Genomic DNA, 20,554 nt, shown 5'->3' with positions numbered 1-20,554 from the left:
TGCTAATATTAGTCGATATTAACACAATAAAGATAGGACTGGAAACGAGAAACTGAAATTCGAATAGGCTGCAAGGAGCGCGTCCCGCGGTTGTGTTTAGTGTCCGTGGTTGGATGTTTCACACAATCCAGCGACAGCGGCCACGAGAGGTTGTGAGACCGGACAAAACGGGTGAATAAAGCGGCAGATACAGTGAAACACCGCTGAAGGGAATGAGCGAGGGTCTGATGTCAGAAAACGTAATCTGTAAAATACACACAGAGAGAGAGCCTGGTATTTGATTTGATTCCTCCCTTTGCTTAATGTTTTGTTAATTACACAATCGCAAAGTTTTACTGAGATGTTTAAACTTTCAGATTTTGAAATGGTTGAGATCATCAAGATTACGAAAAACTTTAGTTCCCAGCGTAATGAGTGCAAAGGGGATGGAGATTAGAAATGTCATGTGTTTTGTCAAAGGTCGACCCTGTATAATGACAATGTTTCTGTTTTTATTTCTAACGCTTCTAACACAGTTTGTGTCACCCTTGTGTTTACAATGACTCCACTGAGTTGCTGTGTGGAGCAGTGTACAGACCCCCAGCCCCACAGGAAACTCCATCATTTCTCTCGTCCGTCGTTATGACAACAGAGCGAATCCAGTGAAATAACACCCCGTAAAAGGAAAAGGTGACATTAACTCTTGCAGTCAACACTTGGTGAATTAGGAGTGTTCATCGCATTATTTTCAGCCTTGCCACCGGGACTGTCAACACAAGCCAATAAAGGGGACTGGAATTACTTCCAAGTTCTGGTCACTTTTCAGCGTGGAGATTGTAATCATGTGTCTCCAGCGATAACTAATATAATTTATTCACCTTGTGTAATGTCAAAATATGATCCAGTTTCTGGCTTGATCCAACATTTAGCTTCCTCCAACCTATAATTGCTCGGTAGTATTAAAATAGTATTTTAATGAATATGTGAGATATCGCGCTACCGTTAATATCCCGTTTTGTGAAGAATGCAACACTGCATACTTCACCAAACGGGATATAACGGCAGCGGGATATTTCAGGAACTGCATCCCTAATAGAAATTTTCGAAATCGATACATTTGATCAACTGATCAAATCTATCGATTTCGAAAATATATATTAGGGATGCTATTCCTTAATCAAAAATGGGAATCAACTTTTAACTCAGAAACGGGTCCATCTAACAGGTTGCTGGTTTATTCGTGTGTCTTCCTGTAGATTATATATGTCGCAGAAAGCCAGGAGTTCCTCGGATGGTTCTATTTTCCAGCAATCAATCTTCTAGCAAGAGAATCGACCTACTGGAAATAAAGTCCAGTAATTCAACATGTCTGGGAGATCCCGTTCTACCTGTATAGTGCATGCTGTACGATTCAATGGGGAGGGGGTAGAAACGAAAGTCTGCGTGTGCACTTCAGTGAATTCATATCATCAACGTTACTTTTCCGCAAATATATATTTAATCTTTTATATTTGGGGAAAAAAGATGCAGTGGGGTTGTTTAAATCGGACAAAGTAATATAAACATGTGAGCAAAATAGAGCAATCGATAGAAATGTGAATTCACGGGAAGTTTTATATGTGGCAGCCTAAAATAACACAGTTGTAAGCTTTGTAAACAATTAGCTACCAAATGAGCCATTTCTCGCGTTTTTCTTTGAAAATATTATTGAACATTTCAAGTCACCGATTAAAATATTATCAGTGATACACTTGTTAAGAGAAAAATAAAGCGAAAATGTACCAGGTCACTTTATTTATAACGGAAATGTTATTGCTGGAAGTGAAATACGCGCTATATTTAGGAGCGGCAGAACAGGCAGAGCCAGCCTCTCGCTGCACTGCCCTGGAACATGGATAACGCATTCAGTCTATGTTCGCAGACTAGGCAGCGCGGCTGGGAAACATGAGTGACGCTGTTTATTCAGGTTCTGGGGTAGAGCCATCATCAGGGTAAATAGAAGAGAGGCGAGCGTGGTTCGTGCGGTTTCAGATCAGTCTGACTGACAGCGATGTGAAATGGGAACGGTCGTGAGGACAGGAGCTGGACTTCTTCTCGCTCTTATCGCTTTACTGCTGTGACCGGATCTTTCTGACCAAAGCCAGGTGAAGTCAACGTGTTTCTGCTTTGTTTGCTAATGTTGATTGGGAGAGTAAAGAGTGCACGACAATCTCGGCGCTATTGCTTGTTCTCTGCACAATGTGATGGGGATTTTAGAAAACACTTCGGGAACATGTTGTATTTTGCAAAGTGGGTCTGAACAGGGGTTGGCGGTGGTTGTGGGTGGTTAGTTGTGGCAACGGAGGCAAATTGTTGGCTGGATCCTGGCGAATGTTCACGGGAAGTTCTCGGTCCGGCCAGCTGATCGGCGGGACCGCCTGCGGGCTAAAGATTAGTAACTGCTCCAGAACACACGACAAGCTTTAAATCCTTCAACCCGGAAGGATCGCCAGATATCTACAGTCCCCGCAGTGCTGGTCCATCCAACCCCCATTCTGAACAGAAAAATCAGCTGACAAAAGCAAACTCGGGTGAAACGGGGGCGCGGGTAACCAGCGGAGTGAGGGGGGGACTGCGAAACAACGGGACCATTATCTAATCTTCGCGGAGGAGACACGTGTCGGACCATCTCTCTGTCTGGGAACTAACCAGGGGGGAGGGGGTGCTTGCTTACAATCCACTGTCTACACTGGGGGACATTGCAAACTCTCCCCACAACCTCGGTGGCCTGTGCGCTTTGTGTGTGATACTCCTCAACCTTGTCCAGATGTTCTTATCTAATCATCGGTTCTGAATGGAAGCTCTGTCTAAGTCAACCCCGCGTTCAGTTCTAACACAAACGTAAGAAACATTAATCATTGCTAGCGTTTTTATTGCTACGTTTACAAGGCTCGCGTTGTCCTTCAAATGGGCCAGTGGCAGATAGTCGGAGACCAAACTTTTCACTTCAAACCCCTGGACTCACAGTTGCTTCCCCCCCACCCCCCACCCCCCCCCCCCCTCCCGAGTCAAGTTTTTACCCCTCTGTTTTATCTGTTGTGATAAAGAGAACAAATTAGGCGGAATGTAGATCGTCCTCAACATTGTTTTATCAAAATGCATAACTTGGTGAAGGAACTCAACGAGTCAGGCAGCATTTGGGGAGGAACATGAATAGTTGACCCGTTGAGTTCATCAATCATTCTGTGGTCTGCTCAAAATTTCACCATCTGCAGCCTCTAGTGTCACCGAGTTGTTCTAACAAGTGGCTTTAGTTCATTTGTCACACGCGTTTACTTAAATGCTGTAGTTGACTCATTTTGAGGTTGCTCGCACCCCCCCCCCCCCCCCCCCCCTCCCCCCCAGTTCGCATTGGGCTGGGGATAATTGTTTCAATTGGGATGAGATAATAATTTAATCCTTGTGAACTAAACTCAGTGAGTGAAAATCTGGCCGATTAACGAGACGCATTTCCCCAGTAAACGGTTTCATCTGTAAATCTATGTTCGCTATTTTGAGGTTTGTAAACAAGACGGCGTGTAAAACCCAACTCTCATCTGCCGGCGAGAATGAATAGCAAGGCCTTTCACTTGTGTTTCATTCTATCCCTAGACACCGGCCGACCCCTTCCTTTGTGCATAGAGTGAACTTAGTCTTCATTTACAAGCCGGACTGCACCCCTTGAGTTTTATGTTAATCTATGATCTGGTTTGATTTTTTTTTTTTGCATTCAGTGAAGCAGGGTCGGCCTTCCATTCATTATACAGAACAGGCAGTGGCCCCGGAGCGCGCAGAAAGATGAACACCATCGTTTTCAATAAATTTGCCAACCAGGTTCTTTTCGAAGAAAAGGCAAATGAGGTGGAGAGGAACAGCAGAACGTACATCGAAGTGATGGAGGAACAGCACCGGGAGCTAATGATGCCGGACAGCCCGTCTAGCAGAAGTCAACGGGGTCTGCGGCACAGGAGGTCAGGGTACGACCATCTTCACAATATAAGACCTGTATTAAATCACTACATTTGACGGGCTGCAAAAATGTTTGCGGCAGGGGACATAGATTGAGCGAACCATGAACGACACTCTTGCACTGTAAATAGGCTTTGGACAAAGCGACATTGACGGAGAGGTGTTAGTGGTTTTGTGTGTATCTCGGCGTTGTGCAACGGCACCCTCTTCCCCAAATTAAGAAGTCACGCGTTCACCGCGTAGAGAAACTAGAACAAGATGTGCACACTATCTTGTTATACTTGGGTAAACCTATACACGACGTTTTAAACCGTTTATTTATTTTTTTCAAATTGACTGCTTCAGCATATTTCACAACTGTGTGAAACTATCTGCTTGGGGAAATGATTGCGAGATCCTGAGCAGACCAGAGGTGAAATAACAATTTAAGAATGTGAACTATTAGAAATAGTTATGTTCTAAATAACTAAACGTATATATAGGCAACCACGTTGCACCTTTCAGTTAAAAGATCGCCGAACTGAACGCGTAAAATAGTGCTCATGCCTCATTGCATAAATAAGGCAAAGAAGGGGGATACAATGGAAGAGCTCAACCAACATTGACATTTTAACTGCTCGGATTTATTTAGCCAGTGTAGCTTTTCCACAGTGGTCGACCACAAACGTAAACATCCTTCCCTACGTGGTATTGTAAAACCTTTAAACAATTTAAGTACGATGAAATATTATATAAACATACACAGGCTTGCAAATAATTGTTATCTGGTAATATTTTTGTTAAGTCTGTGTAATATATTTCAGTTCCAACGAAAATACATATCAAATCAAAATTACCTGTTTTTTTAATTATAGGCCGTCATTATGGGGGAGTTTGAATATTATTCTGGTTTTATAGTATATATCATCCCCTTAGCGTTAATGTCAAAAGCTTGTAGAAATCCACTGTTAGAGTTACCCGCGTTACTTATGCAATATTAGGATATACAGATATTTGATGACAGTGGTTGTGGGTCGCATATGTTGCAGTGCGCAAGTTTAATAACGGCGCGACAGTCTGGCTATGTTCAAAGAGACATGTTTCGTCAGAGGGACCAGAGCCAGGATCAGCAGCAACTGGACATCAGGGCCAAGGATTCGCAGCGACATCTACAGGTCTCGCCTCGAATACAGTCACATTTCTCCTTACCGATCTCATACACATATTGACTGCTTCCACCACGCGTAATGAAACGTTCCCGCATCCACGTCCCAGTTGTATTGATCTAGAGGTGACCTAGAGGCCACACGGGAATGTCTGTCTGCGACCATGTCCGTGCCTTGATCAAAACACAAATTATATTTCACATGTTTATTTAGCTTTTTCCCCAATTGTGTTTATTATTGTCGCGTGCACTAAAACTACACCGACTTTAACATGACCTGAAGCTGTGAGATGCATTGTACATACAACACAAATTTCCAAAACAAGTGTGTAGGGAGGAACTGCAGATGCTGGTTTACACCGAAGATAGACACACAAAAACTCAACGGGTCAGCCAGCATCTCTGGAGAAAAGGAATAGGTAATGTTTCTGGTTGAGACCCTTCTTTCTTTAAACACAACGCCAGAAGCTGAGTTATGCCATCGTTCTGAACCGTGCAAAACACAGGGATAGTCCCATTTACACGGAGCCTCGTCGTTCAGTGAGAAACCTCACAAACACTTCGGCTCCAACGAATGTACTTGGATTAATCTATTGTCATAGATTGCAACAAGCACCATGAACTCACAACGTGTAGAGAGAGGTACTAATTCTAATTTCAGTAACGGCTGAGTACTTACATTTTAATTTTTTTAGATCATCAGCGTCTACCGTTTTTATTTTCATTAAACATCGATGCGCATTTTGCGTTCATCCAATCCCATTTGTTTTTTATCTGTACGGAATAATTGGAAAAATACCAAGCTTCCTGACGATAAAATGGACACAAAGTGCTGGAGTTCCGGCGGATCAGGCAGCATCTCTGGAGAACATGGATAGGTGAAGTTTCGGGTCGGGACCCTTCCTCAGACTTCTGACCCTCTGAGTCACTCCAGCACTTTGTATCTTTATTGTAAACCAGCATCTGCAGTTCCTTGTTCCTACGTAACGATAAATGGGTTGGATTTAAGTCTATTTTCTCATTTAAAGCGAGAATGTATTGCTGTGGTGATTTGGATTTTTTCCGTCAGGTCCGACAGGCGTCTTCATCGGGAGAATTGGCTCAAGTTTGATTAAAGAAGAAAGTTCTGTTAGTATTTTCTTTACATAATGTGCGATTTGAACGTATGTGGATGGCTGGTTATCAATGAGCTATTTCTGATGTTTGATCCAGCACCTCACCTTGACACACAATGATTAATAGAAAAGCAAACAAGAAACTACAAATGCTGGAAATCTGGAACTAATCAGAAAACGCTGGCAATACTCAGCAGGACCCACACCTGGGAATTCTAAATACAGTTTCACGTGGAAGTGACCCGATTAAAGCTGATCGACTTGAAACATTAACTGTATCTCCAACTCCCCCCCCCCCCCCCCCCCCCCCCCATCTGACGCGTGTTTCCAGGCGGTATTATAAAGTTTATTTCAATTTAGTTCTGTTTAGTTTATTGTCACGTGTACCGAGGTACAGTGAAACGCTGTTTGTTGCGTGCTAACGTGACTGAAAGACAATACGTGATTACAATCGATCCATTTACAGTGAAGAGATACACGATGAGAATACCGTTTAGGTACAATTCAAGGGAATAACGTTTAGGAAGGAATAACGTTAGAAAATGTGTAGGAAGGAACTGGGGATGTTGGTTTACACCGAAGGTAGACAAAATGCTGGAGTTACTCAGCGGGTCAGGCAGCATCTCTGGAGAAGAGGAATAGGTGACGTTTCGGGTCGAGACCCTTCTTCAGACTGATGACCTTGGTCCGCTGAGTTACTCCAGCATTTTGTGTCTAGGTTCTATGATCACAATTGCTGTTCTTTACATTTATGTGATAAGTAATATCTGAATATTGTGGGGATGCACTATCTAGGCGTGCAATGCGCACACACACACACACGGTGGGTTGCAACGTGTGTTGCTAATTTGCCGAGCATGTTCTATTCAATATACACGAATGATGTGCGGAACATAGTGCGGGAGATGTGTTTTGTATGAGCCTTTATCTTGGTGCAGCATTTAAAATGCTTCCGTTTTCAGTGGACTCATTGGTTTGGTTGCCTTCGGCGGGGTTCTGTTTAGTGGTGACTGACGAGTTCTCATTTGTTATTCTGTGTTGCTTGCAGCTCTCGGCAGGGCGGTGGAAAAGTCAGGCACAAACGACAAGCTCTTCAGGATATGGCTCGACCCTTGAAACAATGGCTCTACAAACACCGAGACAACCCCTACCCGACCAAAACGGAAAAGATTCTGTTGGCCCTTGGATCCCAGATGACCCTGGTACAAGTAAGGCCCTTTCTTTCTCTCTCTCTCTCAACCACAGATTCTCACCGACATTTCTGCCCTTAATTTCACCCAGAATCACCCATTCAAGAGTATTCAATGATCACATAAACTGACAACGGAACAATTAAAATCTTACTTGCAGCAGCTTAATGTACACGTGCACAGATAATGCACAATAAACAAAAAACATAAGATAATAACTAGCGAAATCACGCGACTACAAAAGGAAGGGTGTTTCAGTTTGTCACCTTTATCACACTGGAAGTCCGAGTTTATCATGCGTTTGCCCAATGGCAATAGCTCCCATCCTCGCTTGCCCCTACTTCGCCCAAATATATACTGCAGGATCAGAGTTAAATAGTGACACTTCTGGGAACTGTGCGCTGAAAGTGGAGAATTGTTGGACGGCGACTGCAACTCCGAGACTACATGACCATAATGCACGGGCAGTTCGGATGTTAACCACCCCAGCCAACTCTTCCCCCAATTTTTAAACTGCGAATCCTTGTCTTGGATAAATCATTCAATTGTCATTATTTTAAGACATTAGACATTAATTTTGAATCTGAATGTAAACTCTTAGTGTAGAGACATCGGTTTGTTGGACATACTATCGCACCAGAAGTTGGAATACTAAACTAGTGTTCATATGTGTGTAGGAAGGAACAGCAGATTGCGGTTTACACCGAAGATAGACACAAAATGCTGGAGTAACTCAGCTGGACGGGCAGCATCATTGGAGAAAAGGAATAGGTGACGTTTCGGGTCGAGACTGATGAACCCACTCCATCCGATTCCTTTTCTCCAGAGGTGCTGCCTGACCCGCTGAGATCCTTCAGTCAGTTCAGTTTATTGTCACGTGTACCGAGGATCAGTGAAAATATTTTGTTGACTCCAGTATTTTGTGTCTATTTTTAGTGTTCATTTATGATCCCACCTAAACCAAAGCAAACTATATCCAGAATGTAGGTGGTTAAGAAGTAATTGTTTGATCTTCGGTGACAGTTTCACTCACAGAGTTAAATGAAGACCGATTGCTCAATGCAGATACAGGCGAAATCCAGGCTGGACCTGTATCTGGCAGCTTCACAGTTACAATTCAACTTAATAGAATGCAAATTAATCCTGATCTACTTTATTCGAACAAATCCTTATGCTGACTTCAACCTCTGAGAGTTCCTTCTAATGTAATACGTTCTGGACAGTCTATATTTCTGCTGTTTTTGTTCGTGTATTTATAGGAAATCATGAGTATTGAATATAGTTGCAAAATATGAATAGGAACAGGGGAGAGAAGCAGACAGAAAAAAATTCGCGACCCACTAATTTTGCTTTGAATTAAACCATGTTTGGGGATTTTCTTAAAGTCCTGTTATTTCCACCCCCCGTAATCTGACTATCATTACTATTTAATGTGATCTTGTTAAACTCTGTACGGATAATACGATTATTCCGCGTTTCAAGCGGCCAATTTACTATGATTACTTTTATTTTAGTACAGAATATCGTGCTGAAACGACCCCTTTGTTACTGTACATTTGCCGTGGGGATTACAGCTGAGAATGTACCCGTTAAGATAATAAATGCTTGTAACATGCTCTCTCCAACTGCAATGCAGATGCTGAATAATACCAGCTACAGCGTTGTACGGAAACGCGTTGAACAAACTATATATTGTGCAGAAACATTGCTCCAAGAGGACACATCTTTTTCGTTACCTTTCTTTGTGGAGAGGTTTCATCCAGTCCATGAAAAGTTTTATCGTGCAACTGAAGTTTATCTGAATATGACCATTAAGCAATTATATTCCCGGTTGTACAAATATAAGAACAACTTAACTCATCAACGCTGAGCCGGGAAGCAATTGCCCCCCCCCCCCCCCCCCCCCCCCCCCCCACCCCGTCAAGATCAGGCAGACCCTTGACTTCAACCTATTTCCTGCATCAATCCCATTGCCTTGAATCTGCTAATACCCCCCCCCCCCCCCCCCCCCCCAAATGGATTTATAAAGGATATTACACCGATACACTATGCTGTGTACGTTTTCTGTGACAATGCACAATTTCATGATAAACATTGTCTACTTTTAAAAGCGCATGCTTAGAACAATTTTGATTAGAGAGGAGGTTGTGAAGAAGGGTTTCGGCCCGAAACGTCGCCTATTTCCTTCGCTCCATAGATGCTGCTGCACCCGCTGAGTTCCTCCAGCAATTTTGTGTACCTGCTTAGAACAATTGCCTTGGTTGCATTAGTTTAGATCGGGTTGGTTTAGTTTGCATCGCCAAGGGTGGGAACCAAGGTCCTTTAAGTGTTCCGAAGTTTGAATTCCATTCACATCCTTCCTAACCCTAAACCTCCTTTCAACCCACGACTCTCTAATTCGTCACATTAGTTGTCAGCGTTCAAACCACACCATGAGCAAGAACCACTGACAAATTGCTAGGTGTAGGAAGGGACTGCAGATGCTGGTTTAAACCGAAGATAGACACAGGTTGCTGGAGTAACTCATCGGGACAGGCAGCGTCTCTGGAGAGAAGGAATGGGTGACGCTTCGGGTCGACAATATACAATAGGTGCAGGAGTTGGCCATTCGGCCCCTCGAGCCAGCACCGCCATTCAATGTGATCATGGCTGACCATTCACAATCAGTACCCCGTTCCTGCCTTCTCCCCATATCTCCTGACTCTGCTATCTTTTTTTTTTTTTTTAATATTTTATTTTATTAGAAGTAAGTACAGTCATATGGCACCAAAGTGCCTAATATATATTTTCATAATACATTTTATGTACAACTTCTTTTTTTTTTTTTTTTGTTACACTGAAAAAAGATTAGAATAAGAAAAAGAAGTTAGATAGTAAAGGATAGAAAGATGTGAAATATATAGTGTGTGAAAAAAGAAAACGAGTAAATGAAGAAAGTTGAGAGAGAGAATAGAGAAAAGAAAAGAAAAAAAGAGGAGATCATTATTTATAGTCTTGACCAACCCTCGTCCAGTCCTGAAACAGTTATTTTTTACAATTGTGTTGCACCATATGATTCCAAAAAAACGACGAATGGAGACCAACTCGTTATGAATTGGTCTGATTTATCCATTAGGAGGAATCGCATTTCCTCAAGATGAGCGGTGTCCAACATACTTACAATCCACATTTTATGACTCTGCTATCTTTAAGAGCCGAAACGTCACCCAATCATTTTTGTTATATCTTTTGAACATGGTTTGAAACTTGCTTTTTGATTGCAATGGCATCTTACATATTCACTCGGTTTCCTCGGATTGATTTGGATTATGAGACGATTGTTTGAAAGCAAACGTCGTCCCATCCGCTTTATTTCATCTTTTAGTGTAGACACTTCCATCAGTAACAGCTCGTTGATGGGAGATGCGGTTTCCCTGGGGGGTTTCACGCTATTCGAGGTTAAGGCAGCATCGTTTAATATTCATATTGCAAAAGCAACATCATGTGTTAGTGAGTAAAAAAGAACAAACCAAATCTTGTTTTTGGTGGAGGAAGGAAGGGATTCTGGACAGCTGTATTTCAGGAGTGAATCTGTTCCTCCATTGCTTAGTTGATTCTCCGGCTGAATAATCCAGTGAAATGCTTCCGTGACAACTGGTCCTGCAGTTTGTAACTCTGCCCATTTTCGCCCCATTCTCGTCACTCGATACCCTGCACCAGCAATTACCCATCCCATCTTACTTCAACGCCGCAGCCCAGCGTACCTGCCTCTGCAAACTTGGCGGAGAATTAGCGAGCAACTCATATTTCAATGTAGATAAATCATCATAAACCAGAATCGCGCGGCTTAGGGCGAATTCAAAGAGGGGCGATGGTTGTTATTCCAGTTTATTGACAATTTATTTATTCAGCTCTGGAAGGGCACGTGGCAATAAAACATGCAAAGGCTAAGTTCCTGTAAAGGCAAGGAATGAAAACAGACAAAGTTAAATACAGAACCAGCTGTGGGTACGTGCTCTAACGGAGACAAGTCCTGGATGAAATATAATGTTATGCAATAAAATAATAACCTCGTAACTGTCGCTGTAGATGTTTCCACTAATTTATCCTTTAATGCAATCCTACACGCATGGCAATCTCCATATCACGGTTTTTAAGCACTCGGGTCAAAGAAAAAGAAGGATATTTAAAGCACAATTGCCTTGAAATTAGTGGCTTTGAATAACACGGCGCAGTGTTCCCACATTATCCCCCCCCCCCCATGTCACATCAATACACATCCAAAATCCGGTGTATATCCGCACAGCGGCTGAGCAATCCGGCGAGAAGCATGAAGTATTCACACCGAACTAATGTCGAGTCTTCTCAGCCACCTGTGTTCACTTTCCTAAAGAGAGGTTTCTCTGAGGGTTAATCCCCTTTGCTTCACTGATCCCCACATAGCCAACCCAAGCCTCCCAACTGAATTTTCCATTCCCCGTCTTTTGACAGCTGACAATTAAAACCAAACCCATTTAGGCACCTTCATGATTACATTTCTTTTAGCTAATTTTACATTTCTTGGTCCCACCCTTACAGGATATTACTTGCATGTTTTATTACATGTAATAATTGTGACGGCCCAGACCGGATTGAGTGGTGTAATTTCCTATTTTGTTTCACCTCCTCTCAGTAAAAAATCATCCGCCACTGACTATGATTAACACAGGTGGTGCCTTGTATTAATATTTTTTTTGGTTGAAATCAGATAATTAACTATTAACTACAGTTTTTGATGCCACATGGATTTGGCTTAATATCAATGCAGTAAAAATTGTACAAAATACAATTTAATCAGACTTACAACTTACTAATACAATAAGCCAGACAGATATATATTGCCCATATTTTGTTTTAACTTGATCCTAAGGTAGTGCTGTTATTTTTAATATTTTTATTAATTCTTTGTGTCAAATTTCTGCCTCGTCCTTAAACGAAACTTGCATTATATCTGACCATGTTTAATTACATCAAAATTACCATTTCGTATATTGGATTTTACATTTCAAAAATTAGAAATTTATTGTACCTTGAGCCAACAATTTTCGATAAAATTTTAGTTTCTTGTCACTTGTAAAGAATCTTGCAGTACTGAATTCACGACAGCTATAGCGAGGTCCCAGATTTGCTTTATTTTTTTAGCTCAGAACTTCTTCCAATTGGCAAGACAGTGCATATTATTGGCTAGGTGAACTTACTTGCTCCCCCAGTGACCACAATCAGCATGAAGCCTTCCCTGCCACGTTCTACTGTACTATCTGCATGGAGCTCAAAGCAAATTCTGGGTGCAACAAGCAGCCAAGGAAAAAAAGCCTCATAGCACCAACATATGGTGCCATGAAATCTTATCTGTTTCACTCCACTCACTTATTTTAACCATTTCATTGTGGAGCAAAGACAATAAATAAAGTGCACATGAATTAAAGCGCATAGTTGAAAGGTGAAATGCCCTTGTGAAGAAGGTGTTGAAATGTATTCTGAAACCATGCTATTACTTTGGACCAGCTTAATGGTTAATGCTGTTTTGTTCCTTATATTTAGCTTCAGATGGAAAACCTATGTTTTAAGGAAGCTGAAGGCAAAATAATTGCATTTCACTTTCTTAAAAATCGAGAAGAAAAAAATTGGGCTTGTAGATGACAATCTTTTTAACAGAGATTTCTGGAAATCTTGTTGCCAAATGGCCATTCACTTTTTAAAAATATGCTTTTTCTAATAGGTTTCCAACTGGTTTGCAAATGCTAGGCGTCGCCTGAAGAATACTGTTAGACAACCAGATTTGAGCTGGGCCTTACGCATAAAGTTATACAACAAGTACGTCCAGGGCAACGCAGAACGCCTCAGCATTAGCAGTGATGACACATGTTCGGAAGGTATGGGAAATGAACAAAGTCTTTTGAGTTCTATATTCTTTTGCAACATGTTTTATTTTTATTTGGCACTGCCTTATTACAGAATGTTCTGTTATTTATGGATACAGGAGTCAATCTTCTGTCCAACAAGAGCTGTGTTCTCTGAAGGGAACGTAAAAATACGAGGCCAAAGTGCTGCATGTCTTGATGTGCATTTAAACTCAAGTGAATTTTTAAATGTGTCTGGGGCATTTTTGGCTGCTGATCTATAGGTTCCTTTCTTTTGGACGTATGTAATTAAAAGTCACACGTTGTTAATATTGAATATATGCTTAAGCCAGAGTATTATAATTAAAAATCTGTAAGATACATCCTTTGTGGGAGCAGTCACAAAAACAAAATTAATTGTAAAGTTTCAAATCAAATAGAAATTTGTTTTTCACTAAAACTTTCCCTGAGATTTAGTAAGAAAGTGGGTGAGAACATGCCACTAACTGAGGCTAATAAAAAGGCAAGCAGACCTTTGATTTTGACTCAAACTTAAGAAACTTATTTTTTGATTTTGTTTTTGCTTAAGGTCAACCAAAGGAAAACTGTGATTTATTTTTGTGAGAACACTTGGAAAATGAAAATTAATTTCATTATGTGTCGTAAGGATGATGAATTAATTGTTGATAGGAATGATAACAGTTTACGGATAAAAACATGAAAGATTGGTGCCTGCTTGTAGTTCCACAATTACAATTTCCGTTGCGATCCTGCATGCTTTTGTGCAGTAATTGAAATCCTGGAAGCAAACATGTCCTGATATTTCTTAGCAACTCTATCTAGGTCTTTCGCATCTTGAAACATCAATGATGATGGCACATTGGGAATGCTGTTACTGTTCACAATCAAGTGCAGAACTTTTATTATGCTCTCCTGTGCACCAGCATGATTAAACGGGTAGGATTATATCATGTCCTGCCCATTAGGTTTATATCCATTATTCGGATCATATCAATATCCGTTTTCAGTTGTAAGATTAACCTTTTCCCCCTTCCCTTGGTTATCTTTCCCAAGTTGAGCAATATTTTCCAACTTTTAGAGACTGAAGCCAGGTGTGGATCAGCGGAGCACTTTACAGGCTGGTAGTTGAGATGAGCTTTCATGAGTGGGAGAGTCAAGAACAAAGGGACAATTTGAGGTGAAGAAGTGAAGATTGAAAAATAATGGGGCCATTGTTTAAACACGTGCAGAGAGTGCACCTCTCAGAGGGTAGCGACTTTCTGGAACTCTCCGCTCTTGAGGTTGGTGGAAGCCAGATGATTCAATATATTTGAAGTGTAGATAGATAAATATTTGACCGATTGAGGAATGAATGGTTATGGGGGATCTGGCACAGATGAGGAGGTGAGGCCAGCATTGATGAGCCATGAGCATATTGACGGGTGTGCCAGGCTTGTTGGGTCTGGTGACCTACTCCCGCTCCTACATCTTTGCACTCTTGTCTTCTCACTCATGTGAAATAAAGATGGCAAATTTAAAATATCACAAATATAAACACATTTTTCCAAGGCCCTCACTAAATAGGTGGCTGCCAACAAATCTGATGCTGTACACTTTCTTCTGGTGGTTCTGCCTTTTGCAAAGTGGTTAATTGACCATTGGATTGAAAAACCAATGAGAACTGTGGCAGGACTGGTTGATATATGATGTGTTACCATCAATTCTTAAGTGAAAGATAATGACAATGGCAATCATAACAAAAGAAATCCTGCCGCTGGCTTTGGATCATGAAATCAATAGATCGATGAGGTGGCCTACATGATGCCAGGAGAGATGGCCAGGCTGTTAGTCAGTGTTGTTGATTGGAACAGGAGAATAAGAGTTGGCAGAAACACAGAACTGCTGCAGCTGCTCTTCAACATTTTACAATAAGTCTGTGCAGAACTTCAGCAGTGAAGCTCAACTCATGACAAACGTCAAGGCGTAAGCAGGAATTTAAGTCAGACAACTTCTGGGGTGGACCTTTGGGGTATAGCTACAATTATTTCTGGAGCCCCATGCTTCTGCTATTCTTAACCTCTCCCCACTGTTACTCTCAGTTGAATTACATGGAAAAGTTCAAATGCAGCACTGCCTTCTTATACAAGTTCAAAGGAATCTTAACTCATACAAGTAGATTAATTATTTTCTGCTTCAGTGATTACTGCCAATGTCATGATTTTCTTGCTCTAATAACAGTCCCTTATGCTAAATACATACAAAATAGAATTAAAGCACAACATTTGTAATTAAGAACCTTCATCAAGACAAAGGTGTGTAAAGTCAGTCAAGAGATATCCATTGGCATTCAATGCAGATGTTTCCACGGATATCTTAAACTATAAATACAGAATATTCAAAATAAAATTAATGCACTTCTATGACTGGAAATTTGTTTAAGTAATTTCTGCTGGTGAAAGTGCTTCCTTGTGTTAACAAAATATCAATGAATGTGTTTTCAACTTCACCAACATGTGTGTATTACATTTATCTTGGCTGGAACATAATGATAATATTATATGTGCATAATTAATAGAGGTGACCTAACAAAGACCTCTCCCTAAGTCTAAATGATATCAATTTTAGACTTCTGTGCAGGGGTCAGATTGCATATCTAAAGATTTTGAAAAGAAAAATTCCGCACAATATGGATTTTAGTTTAGAAAGAAAATATTCCTGTGGCTGGAGGAGAACTTGGCATATCAAGTAAAAGTGGGATCCAGTCTTGTGACGGTCCATTTAGAAACCAACAGCATGGGAAGAAAAAGGAAAATGTTTATGCTGGAGAGTTTAAAGATACACAGTCAAAATAATCTTACAGGTAATAATCCCCTGATCAGTTATGGAAGTTGCCTGTTATCAGGCAATTGAACCATCTTACCAATAATCAGAGAGTAGTCCTCAGTTACTATGTATCTCATTGCAGACCCTCGAACTATTAGATTAAGAACAAGAAAAGGGTATAACATTAGCTACTGGGATTATGTAGGGATTAGGTCTAGCAACTTTATACTTACAGTATATGAAGCGTTCACAATAAAATAGATGGTCTTTTTCACCGAAATATACGGCTTTGATCTAATAAATAGATCTAATAAAAATGATGTGATTGAGACTGACTGGGAATTAATATTTAACCAAAGATAACTGTCAAACAATGGATGCAATAGGAAAAAGTAGTGAAGGAAATATCCTGGACAATAAAGGATTGATTAAAGCAACCAAATGAAGTTCTCTATATTGTTTGGGAGATGCTAAGAAAGTGCTGGTGTGGTGAAGTGTTTGTTCCTCTTCAAAGTGATGATAGTGCTAAAGGACATGGATCTTCTAATAGGTTGGGGAAAAGTTTATATAAAACATATATAAAATGAGTTTATTAAAAAGGAGTTTATATAAATCATTTAAGATAATTACACATATAGATGTGCCAATGAACAGGCTATTTTACGTGTAATCTTGTATTGTGAGACCAGATCAATTAACAGAAGTTAGCCTCTGCAGAAGTGTGATCATAATATGATAGAATTTTATCGTTCGTTTGAAGGTGATTTAATCACAGCAAAAAACTGTTTTTTAAATCTGAGCAAAACAAACTCAGAAATGTCCATGGTGGATTGGGAAACAAGATTTAAAAAATAACTAGTTAAATAAAGGCAAGGAATGAGAGAATAATTCATAACTTATAAAAAATATAAATTCCCATAACAATTAAAAAAAACACCAGGGAAAGTGGCCTGATTAGTGCAAACAAGGGATGTTAGAGATAGCTTTAAATTATAGGAATAGGCTTAGAAGGTTGCCAAAAAAGCAGTAAGCCAAAGGACTTAGAGCATGTGTGTAAACTAGCAAGAGACATAAAAACAGATTTTAAAAGCTTTTACAGATATTTAAAAACTTGAGATTAGCCAAAATAAGCATATGTCCCCAAGAGGTAGAGACAGTAGAAATTATAATAAAGAAATTGTAGACATTGAACACTTTGTATTTGCATATCTGTACAAGGTACAGATAATGTTTGGGAACAGTGGGAAACCAAGTGTCTAATGAGAGAGAGAAATGTGAAGAAAATTATAATTAATAATTTGGTATGACTAATTAACTGATTTATATTTGGTGGCTAATTCATTACTAATCCAGGATATAGAAACAGAGATAATAGATGCATTTTGAACTTCCAGAAGTTCCGACACTTTTGAATAGTCCCCAGAGCTGGAAGAGAGCAAAAGTAACGTCAAGGGGTTGGGGGGGAGGGGGGGGGGGGGGGGGGGGGGGGGGGGGAGAGGAGCGGGGGAGGGAGAGAACAGTTTGCCTCAAATTTGTGGTAGCATTGTGATAGGTAGAGCACGTTATTTGGAAATGTTGTAACAGGCATGACGTGGTTGGGCAAAAGGACCATACATGTAAGAAAGGGGTATCATATTTGACAACGTTGTAACACTGAGGATAAATGAGTGCAACCACTGCACGTGGTGCATTTTCAGAAGTATTCAGTGAGCTGCCAATCTGGAAGTTCCGACACAAATTTAGGACATACGAGTGGAGAAATATATCAGCATGAGTTGAGTATTTAGTAACAAACAAATAGCAGTTAGCAGAAGTCAACACATCATTTTGGGGATGGTGGGCAGTGGCTGGGGGCAGGGTAGGTAATGCAGAATCTTGTACTTTATCCTAAACTGTTCAGTTTATCAGTGAATTAAATGACGGCCTGGGTGCTTTTACACTTTCTGAAGACACAAAAGTAATTGGGAAAGTGGGCCAGGGAGAAGGATGTAAGTTTTGTCCCATCCTTCCTTACTCTAACATTCCATTCCTTCATTGTTGTTGGGCCTGAATACAAGAACTTCCCTCTGAACGTCAGCTGACAGGATATTTATGGATGAGTAACAAATGTTAGGATTACCAGCAACATACAACCCCATAAATGAATAAGAAATAACGTTTTATACTTTAGACTTTAGAGATACAATGTGGAAACGGGCCCTTCGGCCCACTGAGTCCATTCCGACCAGCGCTCAACCCCGTACACTAACACTATCCTACACACTAGGGCCAATTTACACTTTATACGGAAGACAATTAACCTACAAACCTGCACGTCATTGGAATGTGGGAGGAAACCGGAGCACCCAGGGAAATCCCACACGTTCACAGCGAAAACGTACAAACTCCACATAAACAGCACTCGTAGCCAGGATTGAGCCGGGGTCTCTGGCACTGTGCGGCAGCAATTCTACCGCTGCACCACTGTTTCCACCATCCTTTCAGACAGTGCATTCTAATCAGATCATTTTGATCCATAAACAAATTTCTCTTCCTCTTGTGCCCTCTGAATACCAATCCTCTGTCAGTCAAAATCATTTAATTTCAAGTGTCATGAATGTTTAAATGTCATAAGCACTTGGAACAGAACAATCCATCTCGTACTTGCTATAGCTTTTCCAGGCACATCATTGCAACTATACACCAGTATTTTATTACAGCTATTCTTGAGGTGAACCCTTTCACTGATTCCTTCCTTCACCTTAATTGCTTTGTGGAGAACAACCTTCACTTGTCTAATTGAATTTTCTAATCCATCCTCTCTAATAAATTTCCTCTGGGCCCTTTTTAAAGTGTGGGCCCAGACAGGACACAACACTCGTGGAAGGTTTATATCTGTAATATATTGAGGTAAATAACAACGTACTTGATTTTGTCTTCTCTGCCAATGTTTATAAAGCCAAGAATCCTATAATAAAATGCATTTATTTATTTCATGCACCTAGGAACAGATTATTTAATTATTTTTTTCATACATGCTCTATCTTCTAAATCGTAGATGCAGAACATCCACCCAGGAACACTGCAGTTGGCGAATTCCACAAACCCCTTCAGGCTGCGATTAAAAAGGAAAGTCCCATTCTGAAGGCAGTTGGCAGGGCAGGCACACTAATCAATGAAGATTATGTGTCCCCACCAAAGTACAAGAGCAGCTTATTACATCGTTACTTGAATGACTCGTTAAGGCATGTCATGGCATCAAACGCCGCTATGCAAGCTGCCGACAGGAAAAGAAACCATTCCGGCTCCTTCAGCTCCAATGAATATGAAGAAGAATTAGCTTCGCCATCATCATCTGAAGCAGACGGGAACTTTGTGTATCGTACTGGTAAGGGTTTTGTATTTTTAAAAAACAACATTTAAAAAACGATTTAATGCGGGCAAAACTCCTTTTGTTACTCATTTCATGCCATGAGATGGTGACATTGGACATTCCAGGTTTGTGCACTTTGACTTAACGGAGCTGTTTTACACAAGTTGATCACTTGCCTGACCTCTGCTGAGGATAGTCACTACTCAAACAAGTGTTGTGGGAGTTGAGTCATATGCCGACCAAACTGAGAAAAAATGTTACGTTTTCTACAGTAAATTATATTATGCAGCATTCTGAGTTTTAAAACAACTCAATAGATTCCAATTACTTCTACCAACAAGTTTTTTTTTTCAGATTTCCTTAATCTCCATGCACAGAATCCTTGAAAGCTTAGGGCAATGTTTCCTAGCCAACAATTTAGAAAGTTATTTTTTCATACAATTATCTTTATGGAGGAGTTTAGCAATGAAATCAGCCGAGTGACCAGCTTCACTACAGCTTAAAGCTCAGTTTTAATCAATGGAACACGCTACTGTATAGGCTTCCCAGCTGTTTGTCTAAAGTGGACACCTAGATACCGTATGTTGTCTATCTGAGTTTATGCACGGACAGTGGCAATTCAGAACAAGGACTACTTGCGCCCATAAAATGTTGCTGAGAGAGGAGTTAAACTTATGGAGAAAATTAAGGGTGGAGGGAGTCATGTTAGAGAGAATAAAATATTCCTCATAGTAAGCATGTTTATGTTTAATTCCCCCACAGTAGCATGCAAAAGTGCACTAAAAAATATCAGACATCAACCCAAGGAAGAATACAATCATAGCATGACTGAGAGACCTACTGTGATCCCATAATATTGTGTGTACTTCTGTAGTGCTCTCGTTGAGCTCTGGGGGCTAGTGGAATCAAGGGATATGGGGAGAAGGCAGGCATGGGTTATCAGCCTGGACGATCAGCCATGATCACAATGAATGCCGGTGCTGGATCGAAGGGCCGAATGGTCTCCTCCTGCACCTATTTTCTATGTTTTTACGTTGACTTGCTAAACTGGCACAGATAATTTTCTTTTGAAGAATAGGTCACTTTGGCCATTTGTCAGTTCTGCT

The 20,554-nt window shown here is 40.7% G+C and overlaps 1 protein-coding gene across 7 annotated transcripts in view; it reads left to right on the top strand.

Annotated features, from left to right (window-relative positions):
* The first annotated feature begins 254 nt into the window (after positions 1-254).
* Positions 255-20,554, top strand: part of mkx (mohawk homeobox) — a 41,179-nt gene continuing 20,879 nt past the window's right edge. Inside the window, exons 1-5 of one of the 7 annotated variants that reach the window (XM_033016176.1) lie at positions 255-273; positions 3,732-3,974; positions 7,274-7,433; positions 13,153-13,306; positions 19,134-19,463. In XM_033016176.1, the coding sequence (XP_032872067.1) occupies positions 3,796-3,974; positions 7,274-7,433; positions 13,153-13,306; positions 19,134-19,463 (823 nt within the window). In that variant the 5' untranslated portion in view covers positions 255-273; positions 3,732-3,795. Of the gene's footprint in view, positions 274-1,874; positions 2,171-2,699; positions 2,860-3,393; positions 3,517-3,731; positions 3,975-7,273; positions 7,434-13,152; positions 13,307-19,133; positions 19,464-20,554 lie in introns of those variants that run through there. The other 6 variants (XM_033016173.1, XM_033016165.1, XR_004410726.1 and 3 more) reach the window with 6 other exon arrangements.

This window comes from Amblyraja radiata, chromosome 2, assembly GCF_010909765.2.
Source record: "Amblyraja radiata isolate CabotCenter1 chromosome 2, sAmbRad1.1.pri, whole genome shotgun sequence".
NCBI lineage: Eukaryota > Metazoa > Chordata > Chondrichthyes > Rajiformes > Rajidae > Amblyraja > Amblyraja radiata.
Note: the sequence above shows the minus strand (reverse complement) of the source record. Positions and strands in the feature narration are given on the sequence as shown.